This window comes from Balaenoptera physalus (genome assembly GCF_965194825.1).
Source record: "Balaenoptera physalus genome assembly, chromosome: 3".
Lineage (NCBI taxonomy): Eukaryota > Metazoa > Chordata > Mammalia > Artiodactyla > Balaenopteridae > Balaenoptera > Balaenoptera physalus.
In genome coordinates this window covers 87420901-87439995 of record NC_138890.1, presented here as the reverse complement: position 1 = coordinate 87439995, position 19095 = coordinate 87420901, and the positions used below count along the sequence as shown (strand labels likewise).

Here is a 19095-nt window from a genome sequence, read left to right as displayed (position 1 = left end):
TCTTTTACTTAAGTGACATTTTGGCACATTACTTAACCTCTAAAAGTCTCTGTTTCCTCATGATTCAACAGAAATTATTGTACCTACATCATAGTTTAGTTGTATTGAATGAACTAATGAATATCTCATGTTTAACTTGGTGAATTTCAAGTTTTCAGTTTTCTCATCTGTAAAATGAGAGCGTTAGATTATTAATTCTAAGATCTCTTCTAGGAGTAACATCTAATGAGTTATTTTATTCCTCTTGTCATCTCCCTATTCTCATGAGCAAGGGCTCTGTGTTGGCTCCAAGGGTTGTAACTGGTTTTCAAGTTCTTCTTCAAGGGACTTCAAACATTTATTATTTGGTAATTAAAGAATAACTAGGTTTTAGTTTTCTTTTCACCCTCCTCCCTCAACCAGGTATGGGGAATGACTGACAGTTGTTTAACTTAATTGAAAGACAATTTCTGAGCATTATATTTCTCTTTCTTTGACTTTTGGCTGAAGTGGGCCTACCAGGAAGCTACCTATAGTCAGTCTTCCTGAGAATTTAGCACTTGTTCAAATTCAATTTTCCAATGAAATAAAGCTATGAATGTCCTTAAAAAGAAACTTGAAAGTAAATGGTCAAAGCATCACTGGATTTCTAATAGGATGACTATGTATTTTAAAAGTTACATTGGCAATTCTAAAATGTTTTACCTCTATCTTGTTCATTAATTCATAAAAGAGAATTTTGCCTTTTCCAAAATAGCTTTGACTTGGGAAATTTCACTAGAAAGTTGGATACCACAATGATCTTCCAACTAAAAAATGCTTTGGAAATGCATTTCTTTTTGTTTATTTTTGGCTTTGCAATGAAGCAGGAATAAAAAAATAACAAGGCACTAGGTATTATGTAAATAGGTCCCTTAGCTAGAATGATTGGAGGAAAAAGTAAGCTCGAATAACATTAAAGCCAAATTATCCTTGAAATCTATGTCACTATGAAAAATGCATGTAGCTCAAAAGTAACCAAATCATCAACAAAATTTGCAAAACTATATAAATATATGAATTTATATTATAGAAGATGATAATTTAAAATGACTTTTGCTCTAAGTTTCCAAACACATACTTCATGTCAGAGAAATGGCTAGAATTAGTAAAAGGAGCCTTACAAACACTGTAAGTCTCAAGTGGCCAGCCTAAGGCTGAGAAGCACAGTGTGGGCTGAATTTATTACTAGATATGTCTTTTCTACATAAGCATTGGCAGAGCATGTTTTCATAACTTCCTATCATTTTTTACATTTAGCCCATGGTGAAGATGGTAAATATCATTGATTAATCACATAAAAAACAAACAGGGATGCCCTTGTTCATGTTGCCACTTCAGCAAATGAAGATGTAAGGAGGGATAAAGAGGCTTCATGAGACCCATGGTGATTTTAATTGAGAGTCACTGGCTGACCAAAAGTGAGAGCTTTTGTGACCAATTGTGTGAGCAGTTGGACGAAATTTGGAAGCAACCTGAAAGAACTCACTAAGACATTATCCTTGAAATGGGGAAGTCAAGTTTAATGAAAGTATAGAACCTTTGTTCTTAACCAGGAGCGATTTTGTCCCTCAGGGTACTTTTGGTTTTCAGGACTCATAGGGGACAAGGGATGGGGCTGCTATTGGTGTCTAGTGGTTACAGACCAGAGGTGCTGCCAAACAGCTTTAAATGCACAAAATGCCCCACCCCCATAGTAAATAACTCTCCAGCCCCAAATATTAAAAGCGCTACTGTGATAAAACCCTGCTATAGACCCTTGTGGTATGAACTAAGTGAGATGAATATGATGGTATATGGGAAAGAAAGAACTGTATTTACTAATTAAGGAGTTTTAAGCCATACAAGAATTTATAGATGATACACTAACTTTCTTTGAATTTTTTTGAATTGAAGTATAATTGATTTACAATACTATGTTAGTTTCAGGTATACAGCAAAGTGATTCAGTTTTATATCTATCTACCTATATATATACATATATACACATATATATTTTTAGATTATTTTCCATTATAGCTTATTGAAAGATATAGTTCCCAGTGCTATACATTAAATCCTTGTTGCTTAAGTATTTTATGTATAGTAGTTTGTATCTGTTATTCCCATACTCCTAATTTATCCCTCCCCTGTCCCTTTCCCCTTTGGTAACCATAGTTTGTTTTCTATGTCTGTGAGTCTGTTTTGTATATAGACTCATTTGTATTATTTTTTATTTATTTTATTTTTATTGTAGTATAGTTGATTTACAATGTTGTGTTAGTTTCAGATGTACAGTAAAGTGAATCAGTTATACGTATACATATCCACTTTTTTTTAGATTCCTTTCCCATATAGGTCATTATAGAGCACTGAGCAGAGTTCCTGTGCTATACAGTAGGTCCTTATTAGTTATCTATTTTGTATATAGTAGTGTGTATATGTCAGTCCCAATCTCCCAATTTTTCACCCTCCCCTTTTCCCCCCAGTAACCATAAGTTTGTTTTCTACATCTGTGACTCTATCTGTTTTGTAAATAGGTTCATTTGTGTCATTTTTTTTTAGATTCCACATATAAGCGATATCATATATTTGTCATTCTCTGTCTGACTTACTTCACTCAGTATGACAATCTCTAGGTCCATCCATGTTGCTGCAAATGGCATTTTTCATTCTTTTTTATCGCTGAGTAATATTCCATTGTATATATATATACCACATCTTCTTTATCCACTCTTCTGTTGGTGGACATTTAGTTTGCTTCCATGTCTTGGCTATTGTAAATAGTGCTGTAATGAATATTGGGGTGCATGTATCTTTTCCAATTATGGTTTTCTCCAGATATATGCCCAGGAGTGGGATTGCTGGATCATATGGTAACTCTATTTTTAGTTTTTTAAGGAACCTCCATATTGTTCTTCATAGTGGTTGTACCAATTTACATTCCCACCAACAGTGTAGGAGGGTTCTCTTTTCTCCACACCCTCTCCAGCATTTATTGTTTGTAGACTTTTTGATGATGGCTGTTCTGATTGGTGTGAGGTGATATCTCATTGTAGTTTTGATTTGCATTTTTCTAATAATTAACAATGTTGAGCATCTTTTCATGTGCCTCTTGGCCATCTGTATGTCTTCTTTGGGGAAATGTCTAGCTAGGTCTTCTGCTCATTTTTTGATTGGGTTATTAGTTTTTTTTGATATTGAGCTGTATGAGGTGTTTGTATATTTTGGAAAGTAAGCCCTTGAAGGTCGCATCATTTGCAAATATTTTCTCCCAGTCTATAGGTTGTCTTTTCATTTTGTTTATTGTTTCCTTTGCTGTGCAAAAGCTGTTAAGTTTAATTAGGTCCCATTTGTTTATTTCTGCTTTTATTTCTTTTGCCTTGGGAGACTGATCTAAGAAAATATTGCTATGATTTATGTCCAAGAATGTTTTGCCTATCTTCTCTTCTAGGAGTTTTTATGGTGTCACATCTTAAATTTAGGACTTTAAACCATTTTGCATTTATTTTTGTATGTGGTATGAGAGAGTGTTCTAATTTTACTGATTTACATGTAGCTGTCCAGCTTTCTCAACAGCACTTGTTGAAGAAACTGTCTTTTCTCCATTTGTATATTCTTGCCTCCTATGTCATAGATTAATTGACCATAGGGGTGAGTGGGTTTATTTCTGGGCTCTCTATTGTATTCCATTGGTGTGTGTGTGTATATATATAATGTATATATATTATATATATATTATGTATATATATTATATATATATATATAATGTATATCTATATAAATGTGTGTGTATATATATGGTTTTGTGCCAGTACCAGACTGTTTTGATTACTGTAGCTTTGTAGTATAGTCTGAAGTCTTTAAGGATTATGCATCTAGCTTTGTTCTGTTTCCTCAGGATTGCTTTGACAATTCTGGGTCTTTTGTGATTCCATATAATTTTAGGATTATTTGTTCTTGTTCTGTGAAAGATGTCTTGGGTATTTTGATAGGGATTGCATTAAATTTGTAGACTGCTTTGGGTAGCAAACAATATTAATTCTTCCCATCCAAGAGCATGGAATATCCTTCAATTTCTTTGAATCATGTTTACTTTCCTTAATGGATGTTCTATAATTTTCAGCATATAGGTCTTTCACCTCCTGGGTTAAGATTAATCCTAGGTATTTTTTTAACGTGATTTTAAACAGGATTGTTTTTTAAAATTTCTCTTTCTGATATTTCATTGTTAATGTAAAGAAATGCAACAGATTTCTGTATATTCATCTTGTATCCTGCTACCTTGCTGAATTCATTTATTAGTTCTAATAGCTTTTATGTGGAGACTTTAGGGTTCTCTGTATAGAGTAACAGGTCATCTGCAAATAGTGACAATTTTACCTCTTTCCTTCCAATTTGGATACTTGTTATTTCTTTTTCTTTTCTGATTGATGTGGCTAGGACTTCCAATACTATGTTGAATAGAAGTGGTGAGAGTGGGCATCTTTATCTTGTTCATGAATTTAGTGGGAAGGCTTTCAGCTATTCACTGTTGAGTATTATGTTGGCTGTGTGTTTGTCATAAAAGGTTTTTATTGAGATACGTTCCCTCTATTCCCATTTTGGTGAGAATTTTTATCATGAATGGATGTTGAATTTTGTCAAATGCTTTTTCTGCATCTCTTGATTATGAGTTTTTTTGTCTTTCATTTTGCTAATGTGTTGTATCACATTGATTGATTTGTTTACATTGAACCATCCTTGTGACCCTGTAATGAATCCAACTTAATCACGGTTAATGATATATTGTTGGATTCAGTTTGCTTATATTTTGTTGAAAATTTTGCATCTATATTCATCAAAGATATTGGCTTGTAATTTTCTTTTTTTGTACTGTATTTTTCTAGTTTTGGTATTAGGGTGATGATGGCTTCATAGACTGACTTTGGGAGTGTTCCTTTTTCTTCAGTCTTTTGGAATAGTTTGAGAAGGATAGGTATAAATTATTCTTTGTATGTTTGGTAGAATTCCCCAGTGAAGCCATACAGAACTGGATTATGTTTGCAGAAATAAAAAAATTATTACAGATTCTATTTCACTTCTAAGGATCAGTCTGTTTAAATTATCTATTTCTTCTTGACTCAATTTTGGCAGGCTGTATGTTTCTAGAAACTTGTCCATTTCTTTTAGGTTGTCCAATTTGGTGGTATGTAACTGTTCATAGTATTCTCTTAGGATTTTTTGTATTTCTCTGGTGTCAGTTGTTATTTCTCGTTTCATTTCTTAATTTAATTATTGGGTCCTCTCTCTTTTCTTCTTGGTGAGCCTGGCTAGAGCTTTACCAATTTCGTTTATATTTTCAAAAACCAGCTCTTGGTTTTATTGATCTTTTCTATCTTTTTTTTATCTTATATTTATTTCCTCTCTGATCTTTTTTATTTTATTCCTTCTGCTGAATTTGGTTTTCGTTTGCTCTTCTTTTTCTCATTCTTTTAGGTGGTAGGTTAAGTTGTTAATTTGAGATTTTTCTTATTTTTTCTTAATTTATATTAAGCACTTATTTATTTTTAATGGAAGTATAGTCGATTTACAATGTTGTGTTAATTTCAGGTGTACAGCAAAGTGATTCAGTTTTTTATACACACATATATTCTTTTTCAGATTCTTTTCCCTTATAGGTTATTACAAAATTTTGAGTATAGTTCCCTGTGCTACACAGTAGGTCCTTGTTGATTATCTATTTTACATATAGTAGTAATTTCTTCTTTTTGTTTTTCCTTTTGTGCTTTGATGGTTTTCTTTTGTACTATGCTTGAGTTCTTTTTGGTTTGTGTGAATCTGTTGTATATTTTTGATTTGTGGTTACCCTTTGATTTGTGGATCTCAAGTATGTCAAGCCTTAACTATATCTGCTTGCTTTAAACTGATAGTCACGCAAGTTCAAACACATTCTAAAAGCTCTACATTTTTATACTCCCCTCCCCCACATTTTGTGATTTTTTGATGTCCCGTTTTACATCTTCATGCTTATTCTTTTGTTGTTAATTGTAGTTATAAATGCTTTTACAATTTTTGATTGTTTTTAAATCTTTTTTTTGGCTTATTTAAGTGATCTTTAATCCTTTCCTATTGTGATTTTCCCTTTCCTATAGATTCTTGCTTCTTTTCTATTTAGAGAAGAACTTTCAGTGTTTGTCTTAGGGTAGGTTTAGTATTGCTGAATTACATTGGTTTTTGCTTTTTCTGAGTAGTTCTTTATCTCTCCTTCTATGCTAAATGATAATCTTGCTGGGTAGAGTATCCTAGGTTGCAAGTTTTTCCCTTTCAGGACTTTGAATATATCTTGCCACTCCCTTCTAGCCTGCAAATTTTCTGCAGAGAAATCAGCTGATAGCCTTATGGGGGTTTGCTTGTAACTGACTCTGTTTTTCTCTTGCTGCCTTTAAAATCATCTCTTTAACTTTTGCTATTTTAATTATGATATATCTTGGTGTGGGTCTGCTTGGGTTCATCTTGTTTGGGACCCTCTGTGCTTCCTGTACCTGAATATCTGTTTCCTTTCTTTAGGTGTTGGACTTTCAGCCATAATGTCTTCAAATACATTTTTGATCCCCTTTTCTCTCTCTTCTCCTTTTGGAATAGCTATTATGTGTAGGTTGGCATGTTTTATATTATCCCTTAGATCATGTATGTTGCTTTTTTTTTTTTCATTTTTCTTCCTGTCTGCTGTTCTGATTAGGTGATCTGTCTTCCAGATCACTTATTCTTTCTTCTGTGTCATTTAGTCTGCTATTCATTGCTTCTAGATTGGTTTTTATCTCAGCAATTGAATTGTCTAATTTTGATTGGTTCCTCTTTATAGTTTCTAGTTCCTTGTTACAGTGATCTGCATTTCTATCAATAATCTTAATTCCTTTAGCATTTTTAGTACCTCCTTTTTGAATTCAGGGTCTAGTAGATTGGTGAGGTCAGTTTCATTATTTCTTCTTTCAGGGGATTTCTCTTGTTCTTTTAATGGGGAGTAGTTCCTCTGCTTTTTCACTTGACTTCAGTTTCTCTGTCTCCATGAACTTAGGAGAAACATTTATCTACTGTGGTCTTGAAGGGATGGTTTATGTGGGAGCATCCCTGTGTAGATTGTGAGTCCAATATTTTTGGTTCGAGGGCTGGTTTTTGTATGGATACCAGCCACATCTTTCCTCAGTGTGCTAGCCATTATCCCCTTCATAGGGGATGTGGTTGGTGTTGGGTGTCCAGATCTGGCACTGGAAGTGGGGTAGGGCCTCCTCTGCTCTGTGCCTGTTACTGCCCTGTTGTGGGTGAGGTCTGCTCCCCAGTTATTGAAGTAGAAGCACTAAGGGTTCAATCAGGCTCTGTTGCCCTTGAGAGCATACCATGCCATGCACTGAAGCACATGAGGCCTATATAGTCACAGTGAACATTTGTGCCATCTTTGCCGGTGTCCACAGTTCCACCCAGAAGCAGCCCAAGGTTGCGTCCCTCTCTCCATTGTGTTTATCCCAGACCTGACCTAGTGCTAGGCTGTGGCTACAGGAATTGAGGTGGCTGTGCTGCTGTCTGGGACCTGGGCTTGCTCTGTGGCAGACCTCTCCCAGAATCTGTCCACCCCAGATTTGGCTCCAAGCTTCAGTGTGGAGTGGGCAGAGCTGGAGTGCTCCCACTGGGGAACAAACAGCTGCATACTCCTGCCCATGACCTGTCCATGCAAGACTCAGCACCCAGAAGCTGTGTTTCTGTGTCATCCCCTGGTGCATGTGCCAGCAATGTCTGCTGTGGCTCACCCCCTGCTGTGGCTCACCCCCTGCTGTGTGTGCACTGACAGTGGTCTCCATGCTTCCCTGAAGACTACACCCCAGGCCCTCCGGTCTGTCTCCATGCACCTAGATTGAGTCTTCTCCCCGGGCCTGTCTGCCTGAGATTGAGAGCTTAGCTGCTTCGTGTACTTTTGTGCCACCAGTGCACATGCTGACAATGTCTACCCCATTCAATCAGCTGCCCCCATGTGTGTGCTGAATATGGTCTCCACAGTTTGGCCAGGATCATACACCTGGCACCCCGGTCTGACTCTGCGCAGCTAGACTGATTCTCTGTCCTGATCTTGTGCCAGGCTACAGTGTGGAGCAAGTGGGGCTGGGGTTTTGCCCCTTTGGATTGGGAAGTGTGGCAAGGCACCAGTCTCTCTCTGCCCTGCATGCACATACTCCTTGAGAATAGTCTAGGCTTCTCCAGCCCCTTTATCTGTCCCAGCAAATTTCCCTTCAGGCAAAGGTGCTCCCCAGGTCGAGGGTCTACCTGTGTAGACCTTCTCTCCCTTACAGATCCCTCCCAGGGGGCACCAGTCTCATCCTGATCCCCCCCCCCTTTTTTTTTTTTCTGTTCTACCTGGTTTCATGGAGATCTGTCTTGCATCTTTGATTGTATAGGAGTTCTTCTGCCAGTTTCCAGGTGGTGTTCTGTGAGAATTGTTCCACATGTAGATGTGTTTTTTATGTGTTTGTGGGTGGAGGTGAGCCCCACATACTCCTACTCCAACATCCCGATTGCTGTCCCCTTTGGATATTTTTGATAATTTTTAAAAAAATTAGAACAGTCATTCAAAATCAACTAGTAGGCAGTTACAGTCATATGTCCCAGAGAGGATTTTTACAGGTAAGAGCAGAAGAATCAATTACTTGAATTGTAATTGCTAAACATTACCATAGAGTTTCTGAAATTGTTGCTGTGAGTTACTTTTTAAATTACCTATTACCTCTACATACTCCTTTCTCTCAAACACCCACTCACTAATGTCAAAATTAAGATATTTGTTTTGGATATTTTCTTCCCTAAACTTTTTTTTGTGTCATGCTCCACAAACCTTGTAAGTCTTTTGATTTTCCTTTTTTAAAGGCACTGAAAGAAATGCTTATTTTTATGTTTCTGTTACTCAGAATTTACTATTTGTCTTTTCTCTCTCCTCCCCTAATATATGTCTTTTAATTTCTAATACCCTAGTGAAACTAGCTAAAATTCCTATAAATATTTCATTCTCAATAAGATAAAAGGTCTATGAAGTAGTCTGTGTGATAAAGAAATTGTTTTGGTGGTTGTTAAGAGAAATCCTTTAGAGAATTTAAAATAAATGAATGTAGAAAGACCTAGACTTGTTCTTTTTAAATAAGAGTCAGCAAAGAGCATAGAGTAGCATAGAAACAAGGTTTAGATAGAAAGAAATTCTGACCTGAGATAGGTTAACACTTCCGAATAGTAGACTCACTTAATGATGAATAAGAGTTGTAGGAGCTGTAAAGGGTAAATAGACATGGAGTACCTGTCTCATTCTCCTTCTTCTTTCTCACTTAAAGTGGGAAGACTAGAAAAATAAATGACTACGGCTGAACAACATGAGCTGAAAAAAATCCATCTGGTGTCCAACCCACCCTGAGACTCATAGAACCCTTTGTTAATGCTGAGGCAGAAATAATATTAAGAGTAAATTACAAAGAGTACCAGTTGAATTTCTGTTAAAGTAAGTACTTACTGGAAGAATTAAGGGTTAGTTAAAAAGATAAAATGTAGTAAAACTTTCATTTTAAGCCATTTACATTAACTTAAAAGGGAAAGCTTACAGAAAAAGCAGAAAAGAGGACTGAAAATGCAGAAGAAAAGAAGGAAGGAATAATTTTATTGCTTGGCCTAATAGGTTCTAGGCATTGAGCTACACACTTTTCCAGTTATTTAACTAGTGTCCTTCAGCTCCAAACCCACCCTTCTTCTCTCTGCTCTGTGACGTTGGGGACAGGCACACTCCAGGAAGAGTTCTAGGATGGTGAAGAAGAAAGAGCTTGACTCCTCTTGTTGTCTTGCTCTTGGCAGCCTGGTTTCAGGCAGAGACAATTGTTCCAGTGTCCTTTTTTTTTTTTTTTTCTGTGCTCTCAAAACTACTATGCCCCATCAGAGGTACCAGCAAGAGCTGGGCAGTGCTTCCCCTCAGAGGGCTGAGTCCCACTATGTGTGGTGCTTCCTCCATGATTCTAGATTCTGGTTATCCAACCCTCATCTCTCTGATCCTCTGGCCCTAGAGGTGGTAGTAGTCTCCTATTTCTGTATTATTTTTATGTTCCCTTTTCATTTTCTTAGTTCTCTAACACCTTTTAAAACAATTCTTTATGTTAAATTCTCTCTGTTAAAATGACTGGCATGTTCCTGTTTTTCTGATTAGCTTCTGACTGATACCACTCTTTACATAAATTGTAAATTTTTTTATAAGTGAGTAACTGAAGCTCAAATAGGTTCAGTAACGTGCTCAGTGTTTCATAGCTGCCAGGAGGCATAGCTAGAATGTGAACCCAGAGCTACAAGCCCCAGTCTTTGCTGATATCCCAGGACACAGGAGGAAATCCATGAGATGTGTGTTGCCAAATTTTAAGAATTTTAAAGAATAACTTAAGAATTTAAAAACTTTAAAGAATAATTTAAGAATAAAGGTATTTACCTATCTATCTTATTAATTAATCAGAATCCTTATACCTTTATTCATATATATATCTTGAATTTATATATTCTTCATATATTTATTGCAAATGAATATATATATATATATATATATATATATATATATATTCTTTTTTTAGCTCCTTTCCAAATCTCCACCACTATGATAGAAAAAGGATTTTTTTTTGTTAAAGATGTAAATCCATAAAGAGAACAGATAAAAGCACATCAGAAATACTAAGAAAACTGTGGAAGTTAGAAAGCAGGTGAACAAGTGGGAACAGACTAATCAGAACAGGAAAAAAAAAACCACCTAAGTCTGCAGTTTAGAAGCTTTAAGGCAGACTAGTCCTTACCTCAGAACACCAGAATAGTTCTGATATTACAGACATTGGGTTTCTAAAAGGTGGTTGTGATACAGCAGGATTTTAAAAAATTCTTATAAGTAGCAGTTAGATCTCCAGAGTCCTTTCCCCACAACTTACAGACCAGTGATTCCATCTCTTTACAACCCATAAGAAAGATTATTACTTTAAAAGGCAGTTAGGGTTTGGTAACGCTGAGTAGTATGGATAGACGGACGGTAGAAAATTGAGACTTCCTTGCATAGAAGTGAGAGACTTCAAGGGGGATAGTAAATAGTTGATGGAGGAAGAATTTGGATGGGATCAGATTCAGAGAAAAGGGACTGGCTGGCCTTCTAGGGGAGAGAGTTCTTTTCACATGCGAGGAAAGCAAAGATTGATGAAAGTATTTGGAAAGGTGCATTGGGGGATATTATTTCTGAGAACTTACATAGTCTCTGCATGAGAAGACAAGGATGGGTCAAAAGGTTTGGGAGCAGCAACATAAATTTGAATCAGCTCTATAGGGAATCAAAAGAGGAACACCCTTCCTTGCTTCCATTTTTCTACCATACGTTATTGTTATCTTAAAGAATGATACTGTAAATTCACATAATATAGGTCACAAACTTGTGGCCCACATGTCAAATTTAACCCAAAAGTATGTGATTTTTTTTTTTAATCCGTTGCCAACATTTTGAAATTTAGCAACTTTTATTTTTAAAAAGATTGAGGGCATCTTCTTGAAAGACTAGATGATCCTACAGCACTGGACACACTGCAGAGTGTAGTGGAGTGGTGGGAAGTTTCTTTAGATGGAGTAGGTATTCTATAGCCCTCTCACTAATTTATGTGACCTTTTTGACCTGGAAGCCATTTGAATTTGACATCCTGATAAAGTGTCTGTCTCTTGAGTATCACCAAGTCACCTGTGCAAAATTGAGGTGTGGTAATCTTTCTTAGAAAAGGAGTGCAAGGCATCATAAGAACCCCACTCCTTTAACCCATAGATTGAGAGCATCAGAAGTGAAGCGCCATTTTTAAAACGACTCCTGACTTGATGCATCCCTCCAATAAGTGCTTCTAGGACCATGCAAATCCATTCTCATAACCTCATCTGGCAAAGTAAAATCACTGTCACTCAGAAGGCTTCTCTGGTATCTGTTAAAGATTACCTCATCCTGAGATGACTGGCCTGTCCAGATTTGTTTATATACAGCAATTTATTGAATTCAAGCTTCTGACATGTGGTTTGACTTGGCATAGATTGAATATGAAATATAAATCCAAAGCGGGGGCCTTACCTCTTTTATTAGTATAATAGTTATTATAGGAGTATCAGTTGACGTTCATTCCATTTTCAAGAAATAGTTCTTATTTGTGACTCATTAATAATTTGCAATTCATTTTCATCTAACTGTCCAATGAAAATCAATACTCTGAGAATCATTAAGTGTGTGTATGATCACAAGATAAGAGTCAATTAGTTCTAGCCATGTTCTTGAAAACATTTATCTAGTAAAATACTTCACTCAAATGTGACTAAGTGCTAACTGTTAATTTGGGACTAAGATATGACTATTAAAGAACCTGCACCAGGATAAACTCCTTTCTAAGAAATGGCTTACAGTTAATTAAGGATTTTTTTCCTAGCCTGTAGCTATCTTGGTCTCTTTCATGCAATGAATTTCTGGCATATGGACCTCAGTTTTGGGGGCTCATTTTCTTTTCTAATGAAATTACTTCAGTTCTAGGAGGAAGCTCATAGGGTTTGGTTTGCTTGCGTAGTGTCTCTTCTCTTCTCCTCATAATTTCTTGGAAGCGATTTTTTCCCTCTAACTCTTTATCTTTCCGTTCTTCTGCCTCACATATTGCGTCTTCATTTTGTCGCATCTTTAGCTCTTCCTGCCACTGTTACAGAGAGAAAGTGTCATTTATATATGATTTTCCATGAAAAAAATATATGAGTTTAGCTTCTCAAAATGCAGATTCTTATATCCAATTATTCTCTTAGTTTTTCTCACAGATATTCTTCATGAATTTATACTCGACCATATTGGAAAAATATAAAAGCCATCTGTTAGAAAGTGTATAAGACCCACAAAAAACAGAATTCCCCCTTAGCATTTTTAATAATAATAAACCAACAATCCAAAAAAAGAGGTAATACAGTTTACATTTATATATACCAAAGGAATTTCCTTTCATCATCAATATTGGTATTTACATGATAGCATGGAATCCTAAAATGAAAAATCAAGCCAAAGCAAAATAAAAAGAAAAACCAAATTAAAGTGAAAGGCATAGTGATATTATTTATTACTTATGAGGTTGAAAATGAAATTAATGGGCAAAGACTGATTTTCCAACAGACCAGTAAAAATACTTCTACGGAATTCATCTCAATTGACCACGTTATTTCATGACAATAATACCATTCTCTGGAGGCAGGAGTACTAGGAATAAGTAGTTGGAAGTAATGATGGTAAATCAACCAAATCATTTTTTTCCCCTTCTAATATCTTTAATGAGGGACGTGGCAAAAAGAGGTGGTAATCACCTCCTCAGGCCAGGTAAAAAGTTCAGAATGACCCCTAGCATGAAATGTTAAAAATTCCTAAAGACACAACCTACATTGATCATTTTGTCACCCTCAGCCCATGCACACTCACAAACGACCAGACTATGCTTAACAACCTATCAATTAATTTAAAATTACTATATACCAGTGCTGGGAATTATGACTGTGATTTGTTATCTGGGATATACAGATATTCATAAGTAAAACTAAACCTCAGAATCCACAACTCATCACTCAGCTTTCCAAAGGCAATAAATATTTTTTAAATGTCAACACACTCAGATTAAATATTAAACAAAAAATATCTACTTTTAAAATTTCCAGTTAAGCTTTAAAGACATAAGAAATAGGAAAGTTTCCTGCACTTATCTTGAGACTGTTTCTACACACAGTTATTAGTCATATAAGTTTCATTTCTCAGAAACCATTTTTACATGAAATGTCTAGAAAATTGAGGCAAAACATCCAGAACATTCCAGCATAGGCTAAAATTCAGGCCTTGGTTTAGTCTACAATTGTATGATACCCATCTGTGACATACAATTTTTTCTCATATAATAAACTACATAATAATATCAATTGTTTGAAAAAACCACCAATTTTATGTTATAACATAAAAGTAATAGTTGGTGTAATAATGATAGTACCTATAAACAAAGACATCTAATTTACCCTTTATGAGAGATCTCAATGTACTTTACGACTTTGATCTTTACATTGTGAAAAATCAACAGAGGATTAATTCTTAAGAACTCTCAGTAAAATAGAATTCTTTGGTTTCCTGAACAGCATGTATAAAAGCAGTAATGGGGTACCATATTGCTAACCACAAGGAGGCAGCTCTTCCTCTTTTAGTTCCTTGTTAGAATTTGGCTTGGCTGGAATGCACCATAATGGTATAATCCTTCTTTTTGTTAGCCCCAGAAAAATGTAAACTTCTTTTTCTCATTTTTTTCTCTGTTGACTACGACAAATTCAATTTGGATAAATCATTGTCTTTACTTTTATTTCCCATTATTATCATCAATTGTGGCAACTAGGAGGATGCAGATATGCTTGAAGTTGATGGGAAATAAAAGCACCATACTGCTTTATTCAGCCCATTCACTCAGGATTCAGTCATCACGCTATAGAGTGCCAGCAGTGTAAAAGGTACAGTACCTTAATGTCTGCTGAACAATTAGGTATCTGCCCTATTCCTTGCATACCAGGGACACTTGATAACATTCAATAAAATTCAACAGGTACACTTAAAACTGTAGCTGTGTGTTTTTGTTTCTTGTCAGTTCTACAGATTCCACCTTCCCTCCCCCATTTAGGTTAGTAATTATAATCCAAGAATTTGAGCAACTATGAAAAACTGACAAGTAGATTTGAAGTCCAGGGATCTGGTTTTACATATAGACTCAGTCATTTACTAACTTTAAAACCTGGGACAACTAACTGAATTGTAAAGCTACATTCTTCTTACTGGTAAATGTTTTACAGAGTTGTTGTAAGGATTAAATTAACTAATGTAAGAGCATTTTGTAAAGTGTGAGATATAAGTATAAAGCACTATAGTTATAGCTATGTCAAAGGAAATAGTATATAGATGAATACTTTTTTAAATGTGATATCCAGAGAAGCTTTCATAAACCTTCCCAAATCAATACTATTAAACTTGTAAGTATTTGATTAGGCTAGCCACAGATCAAACAATTTGGATCCTATCCATTCTCAAATATATTTGCAGAAAGGATTCCTTTACCCATCTGTATAAAGATTGATGGCAGTGATTGCTTAGATACTGCTTATACCCTTGGAAGGAAGAAAAGACGATGGTTTTTAGGAGGCATTTCCTAGCCTCTTCTCTGTCACTTAAAACACTGTCCTCTGTCTCTTTAGGCCAATGTGTTTAATCACAAAGTGATCAAGGTCTTTCAAAACTTTCAAGGGTAAAGATTTTTGTTCTGTTATTAAAACTACACTATGTATGTGTGTGTATATATACATTGGCAACCTGCTATCTTTTGTAATATATTCCAGATAATTTAGTTGAAGTGAATGGTAAAATTATAGTTTTTGCAATTTATGAACCATTAGGAATTTTTTATAATGCCCTGTACATATGATATACTGGTTTAGCATAAATGTTAATAGTGAATAAAATAACAATACTATAGTTCTCATTTTGTGATTCCAGGGTATCATTCAGTTTCCAAACCCCAGTACTTGTGGCCACTGCTAGGGTGGCTTAAATATTGACTATATGATAAATAACTATTTAATGGGATCAATAAATGAAATAATCACTTATTCTTTCTCAAAATATCACTAATTAAAAGGAATGTAAACCATGGGAATATAAATACAATCTGAGAAACAATACTGAACTGGTGATAAAAATAATTTAAACACATTCTATATGCTATTGAATCTATATTGTATTCAAAGAAAAAACAAAAAATAAGTACTCTCTCTCCTACTCCAACTCTACTCCTAAAAAGTAGTAGTCATAAAATGATTTGGCAAGAAATCTTTGATTAAATATAGCTCAGTGGATTAAAATATGTTAAGTAAACGGCCTTGTATTGTCACTGCTTATTTAACTGATACCAAGAACAGAATGATTAAAGTCTTTCTAATATTTCAGGGGTAAAGAATGGTCACTGAAAATTGAGTCAAAAGATTTTTATTCTGTTGTTAAAACTACACTACAGAAGAAATCAGTGTTCAGTGTTCAGTATAAGATTCTTGTCACAAAAAAATCAGAACTAATTCAGGAAACAGGATAAGGCTAGTATTTTGTAAATGACAGAAAGCCAAATTTTCTGTAACCCAATGAAGGCACTGAGGTATATAGATAGTACAGTGAGATATAATTCAGTTTGGCAAATCTCAATCATGGTTCTACTTTTGAGTTCCATGTATTAATGTTTCCATCTCAGAACTACACTTTCCAATTCAAAATGCCTTTAAAGAACAAAGCTTTTGCTGCTAGTTTAAGAAAGTCAATCTCACGTGATGGTCAATGATTCTTGCCAACTCTTTGTCCGCCTTGGTAAAAAAATCTGGATATGGAAACAAGCCGATTTCTGGCATAGAAGAATGTTCCCTTCAAAAGAGAACAAGAACAGATCCAATATTAGGTATAGATAGTCTTCCTCCCCGGAATATATAGATTTACAAATCCTCATTATTAAGAATTTTGATTCTATATTGTTAACATAGAAAACTACTCTGTGTAGACTACTACATATTAGCTTTTAGTTTCTGTAAGCCATTTGGGTTCTTAAAACTGACATTTCTGAGGGTAGGGCATGACATATAGAATGAGAACTAGAAAATAATAAAAAGGCAATCTTCTCCTAGGAGATGTAAATACTACAGCTGGTCAGTAGCAAATGAGAGGCTAAAGTATGAAAGGCTTAAGGGAGCCTGAAGTAGACTATGCCCAACAGGGAGATGAAAGTGCCCATCGCTGTACACAGCCCCATGACCCTGGAAGTTCTGGTGGAATTCTAAGCCTAAGAATTTGATCTAAGATATACTAAAAAAGAAAAAAATAAAATGATGTGACTTCAATACTTCTCTCAAATAAGGGTGGAACTGTGGCAGACAATTTAGCAACAGCTCAATGGAAGTGTTGGCAGTACAAAGCTGGGTCCTAAACTAGTGGAAATTTAGTATTAAACCATCCACATAATAATTACATTATTAAATTTATTATGAAGAAATTGTGAGCTCAGAAATATGTTATGCAACAAAATGGTGGTAGAGAATATGGTTTTGAAGGAGAGAAAGTCTAAGGAGAAACATAGCTGGTGAAAATTTCCATATTCAAAAAAGTCTGATCAGTTTTTAAGACTATAATGTCTACTATGCACTTTTTTCAAGTTGTTGTCTATACCCTTTTTGACATGCTTCTCTCATATCACTAGGTTGCTTTATGCTGCACTAAACACTTCTCAAATCCTTCCATTTATCGTCATCTCCATCATCATTTTCCTAATCTAAACCATCATCTCTTACCTGGATTAAGGCCTCCTGTTTTATAATCCCTGCATCCACCATGTCTTACCCTTTTTATTTTTGTCTTTATACAGTAGCCAGAATTTTTTTTTCAAACTACAATGTGGATCATGTCAATCCCTGACTTCAAACTCTTCAGTAATTCCACATTAACTTTAGGAGTAAGATTACATTCCTTGCTGAGGAAGCCTGAAGTAGACTGTGCATTTGTTTAAGTGGCCTGTGTGGCTTCTCCAAACTTACTTTTCTCCCTTCTTGGCCCAAGTCTATGCGTTCCTAACACATGGGCTCTCTTGCAGTTACTGTGATATGCCTTGCTCCACCTGACTATTGTTTGTTTGCACATGCTGTCACTACCCATTTCTCCACTGTCCTTCTCCTCCTCCTCTCTCTCTGCTGCAGGGCTGGTTAATGCCTACTTTTTCTTCAGCTTCTCAGTTCAAGCCCACTACCATAGCTCTCAATCCACCATGGGCCTTTCCTTCATCATACTTATCTCAATCGTAACTTTACATTTATCTGTGAGCCTGTATGAAATTTTATTTTCCTGACTGGAAATATGAGCTACATGATTGTGGAGACTTTGTTTGTTTGCTTATCATTGACTCCACAGTGACCTACACAGTGCCACTAGACACTAAATGAATGTGTGTATGTTTGGTAAATTACTGAATGAATAAATGAAAGTTGTGATATGTTTTAATCTCCTTTATATTCCAGGCCATCAATAAGAGTCTACAACACAATACTCTTATGTCAGCAGAGCAGTGTCCAGCAGAGCCAGAAGACGACAATCTCAAGAGGTAGGTCATTAGAGTGGAGCTAATAGCAGGGATTCAAAGGAAAATAACTCAAGTGACAGGTGACCAGGGAAAATATATGGAGCCCTTTCCTAACCCATAAGATTCACAAGTATTGTGGGGCAGAAGAGCAGTGAGCTTCCCACTGCATGTAGAATAAGCGCCCTAGCCATTCTATTGAAATATTAAAATATGATTCTAGAATGCTGGAGAGTTAGGGGGCATCTGCGGCTGAGACTTGGGTTAACTATATTCATTCAACAAAATTTGGGCACTTCTGATATTCAAAGGATTGTGCTAAATGCTGTGAAAAGATAAATGAGACAGAATTTTTAAATTAGTTAAAGGTTAAAGGTGTTCAAGCAAGTTGCCTCAAGTTCCTTCTTGAATTATAAAAGTTTAAGATAAAGGCATGCATAACAATATACATAAGGTTAGAAAGCCTTTAAAATGGGAAGATTAGATGGATATGCTTGTGCACCTGATTTCTAGTTTTCTCAGTTGAATAGTTTGTACTGGAAAAGAAAAATGTATAAATAACTATAATACAACATGAGACGTAAGAGAGATAAGTATTCAATGATATAAACAGAAAAATGTAGTAAAATGGTTAAGAAACAGGTTCTGGACTCAGATCTCTAAGCAAATTTTCATCCTGCCACTTAGTATTATTTATCACTCTGTTCCTCGGTGTCTCCATTTTTAATACAAAAAAATAATAGTACCTTCCTTGTTATGTATTTATAAAAATTAAAAAGGGATAAGACATAAATACATTTGATGGAGCAAATACTAAACAAGTTTCAGCTATACTATCCTTGTCATTATCATTATCAAAAAAATTCAGAGGAATAAGACTTTTAGGTGGTATTAAAAGAGAAGA

General features: G+C 35.4%; 1 protein-coding gene across 1 annotated transcript in view; it reads right to left on the bottom strand.

Annotated features, from left to right (window-relative positions):
• Positions 1-7790: 7790 nt before the first annotated feature.
• TMEM232 (transmembrane protein 232) overlaps positions 7791-19095 on the bottom strand; it is a 263618-nt gene continuing 252313 nt past the window's right edge. The window contains 3 exon segments of the mRNA XM_082455780.1: positions 7791-12532; positions 12534-12728; positions 16402-16495. Of these exon segments, the coding sequence (XP_082311906.1) occupies positions 12467-12532; positions 12534-12728; positions 16402-16495 (355 nt within the window). The 3' untranslated portion in view covers positions 7791-12466.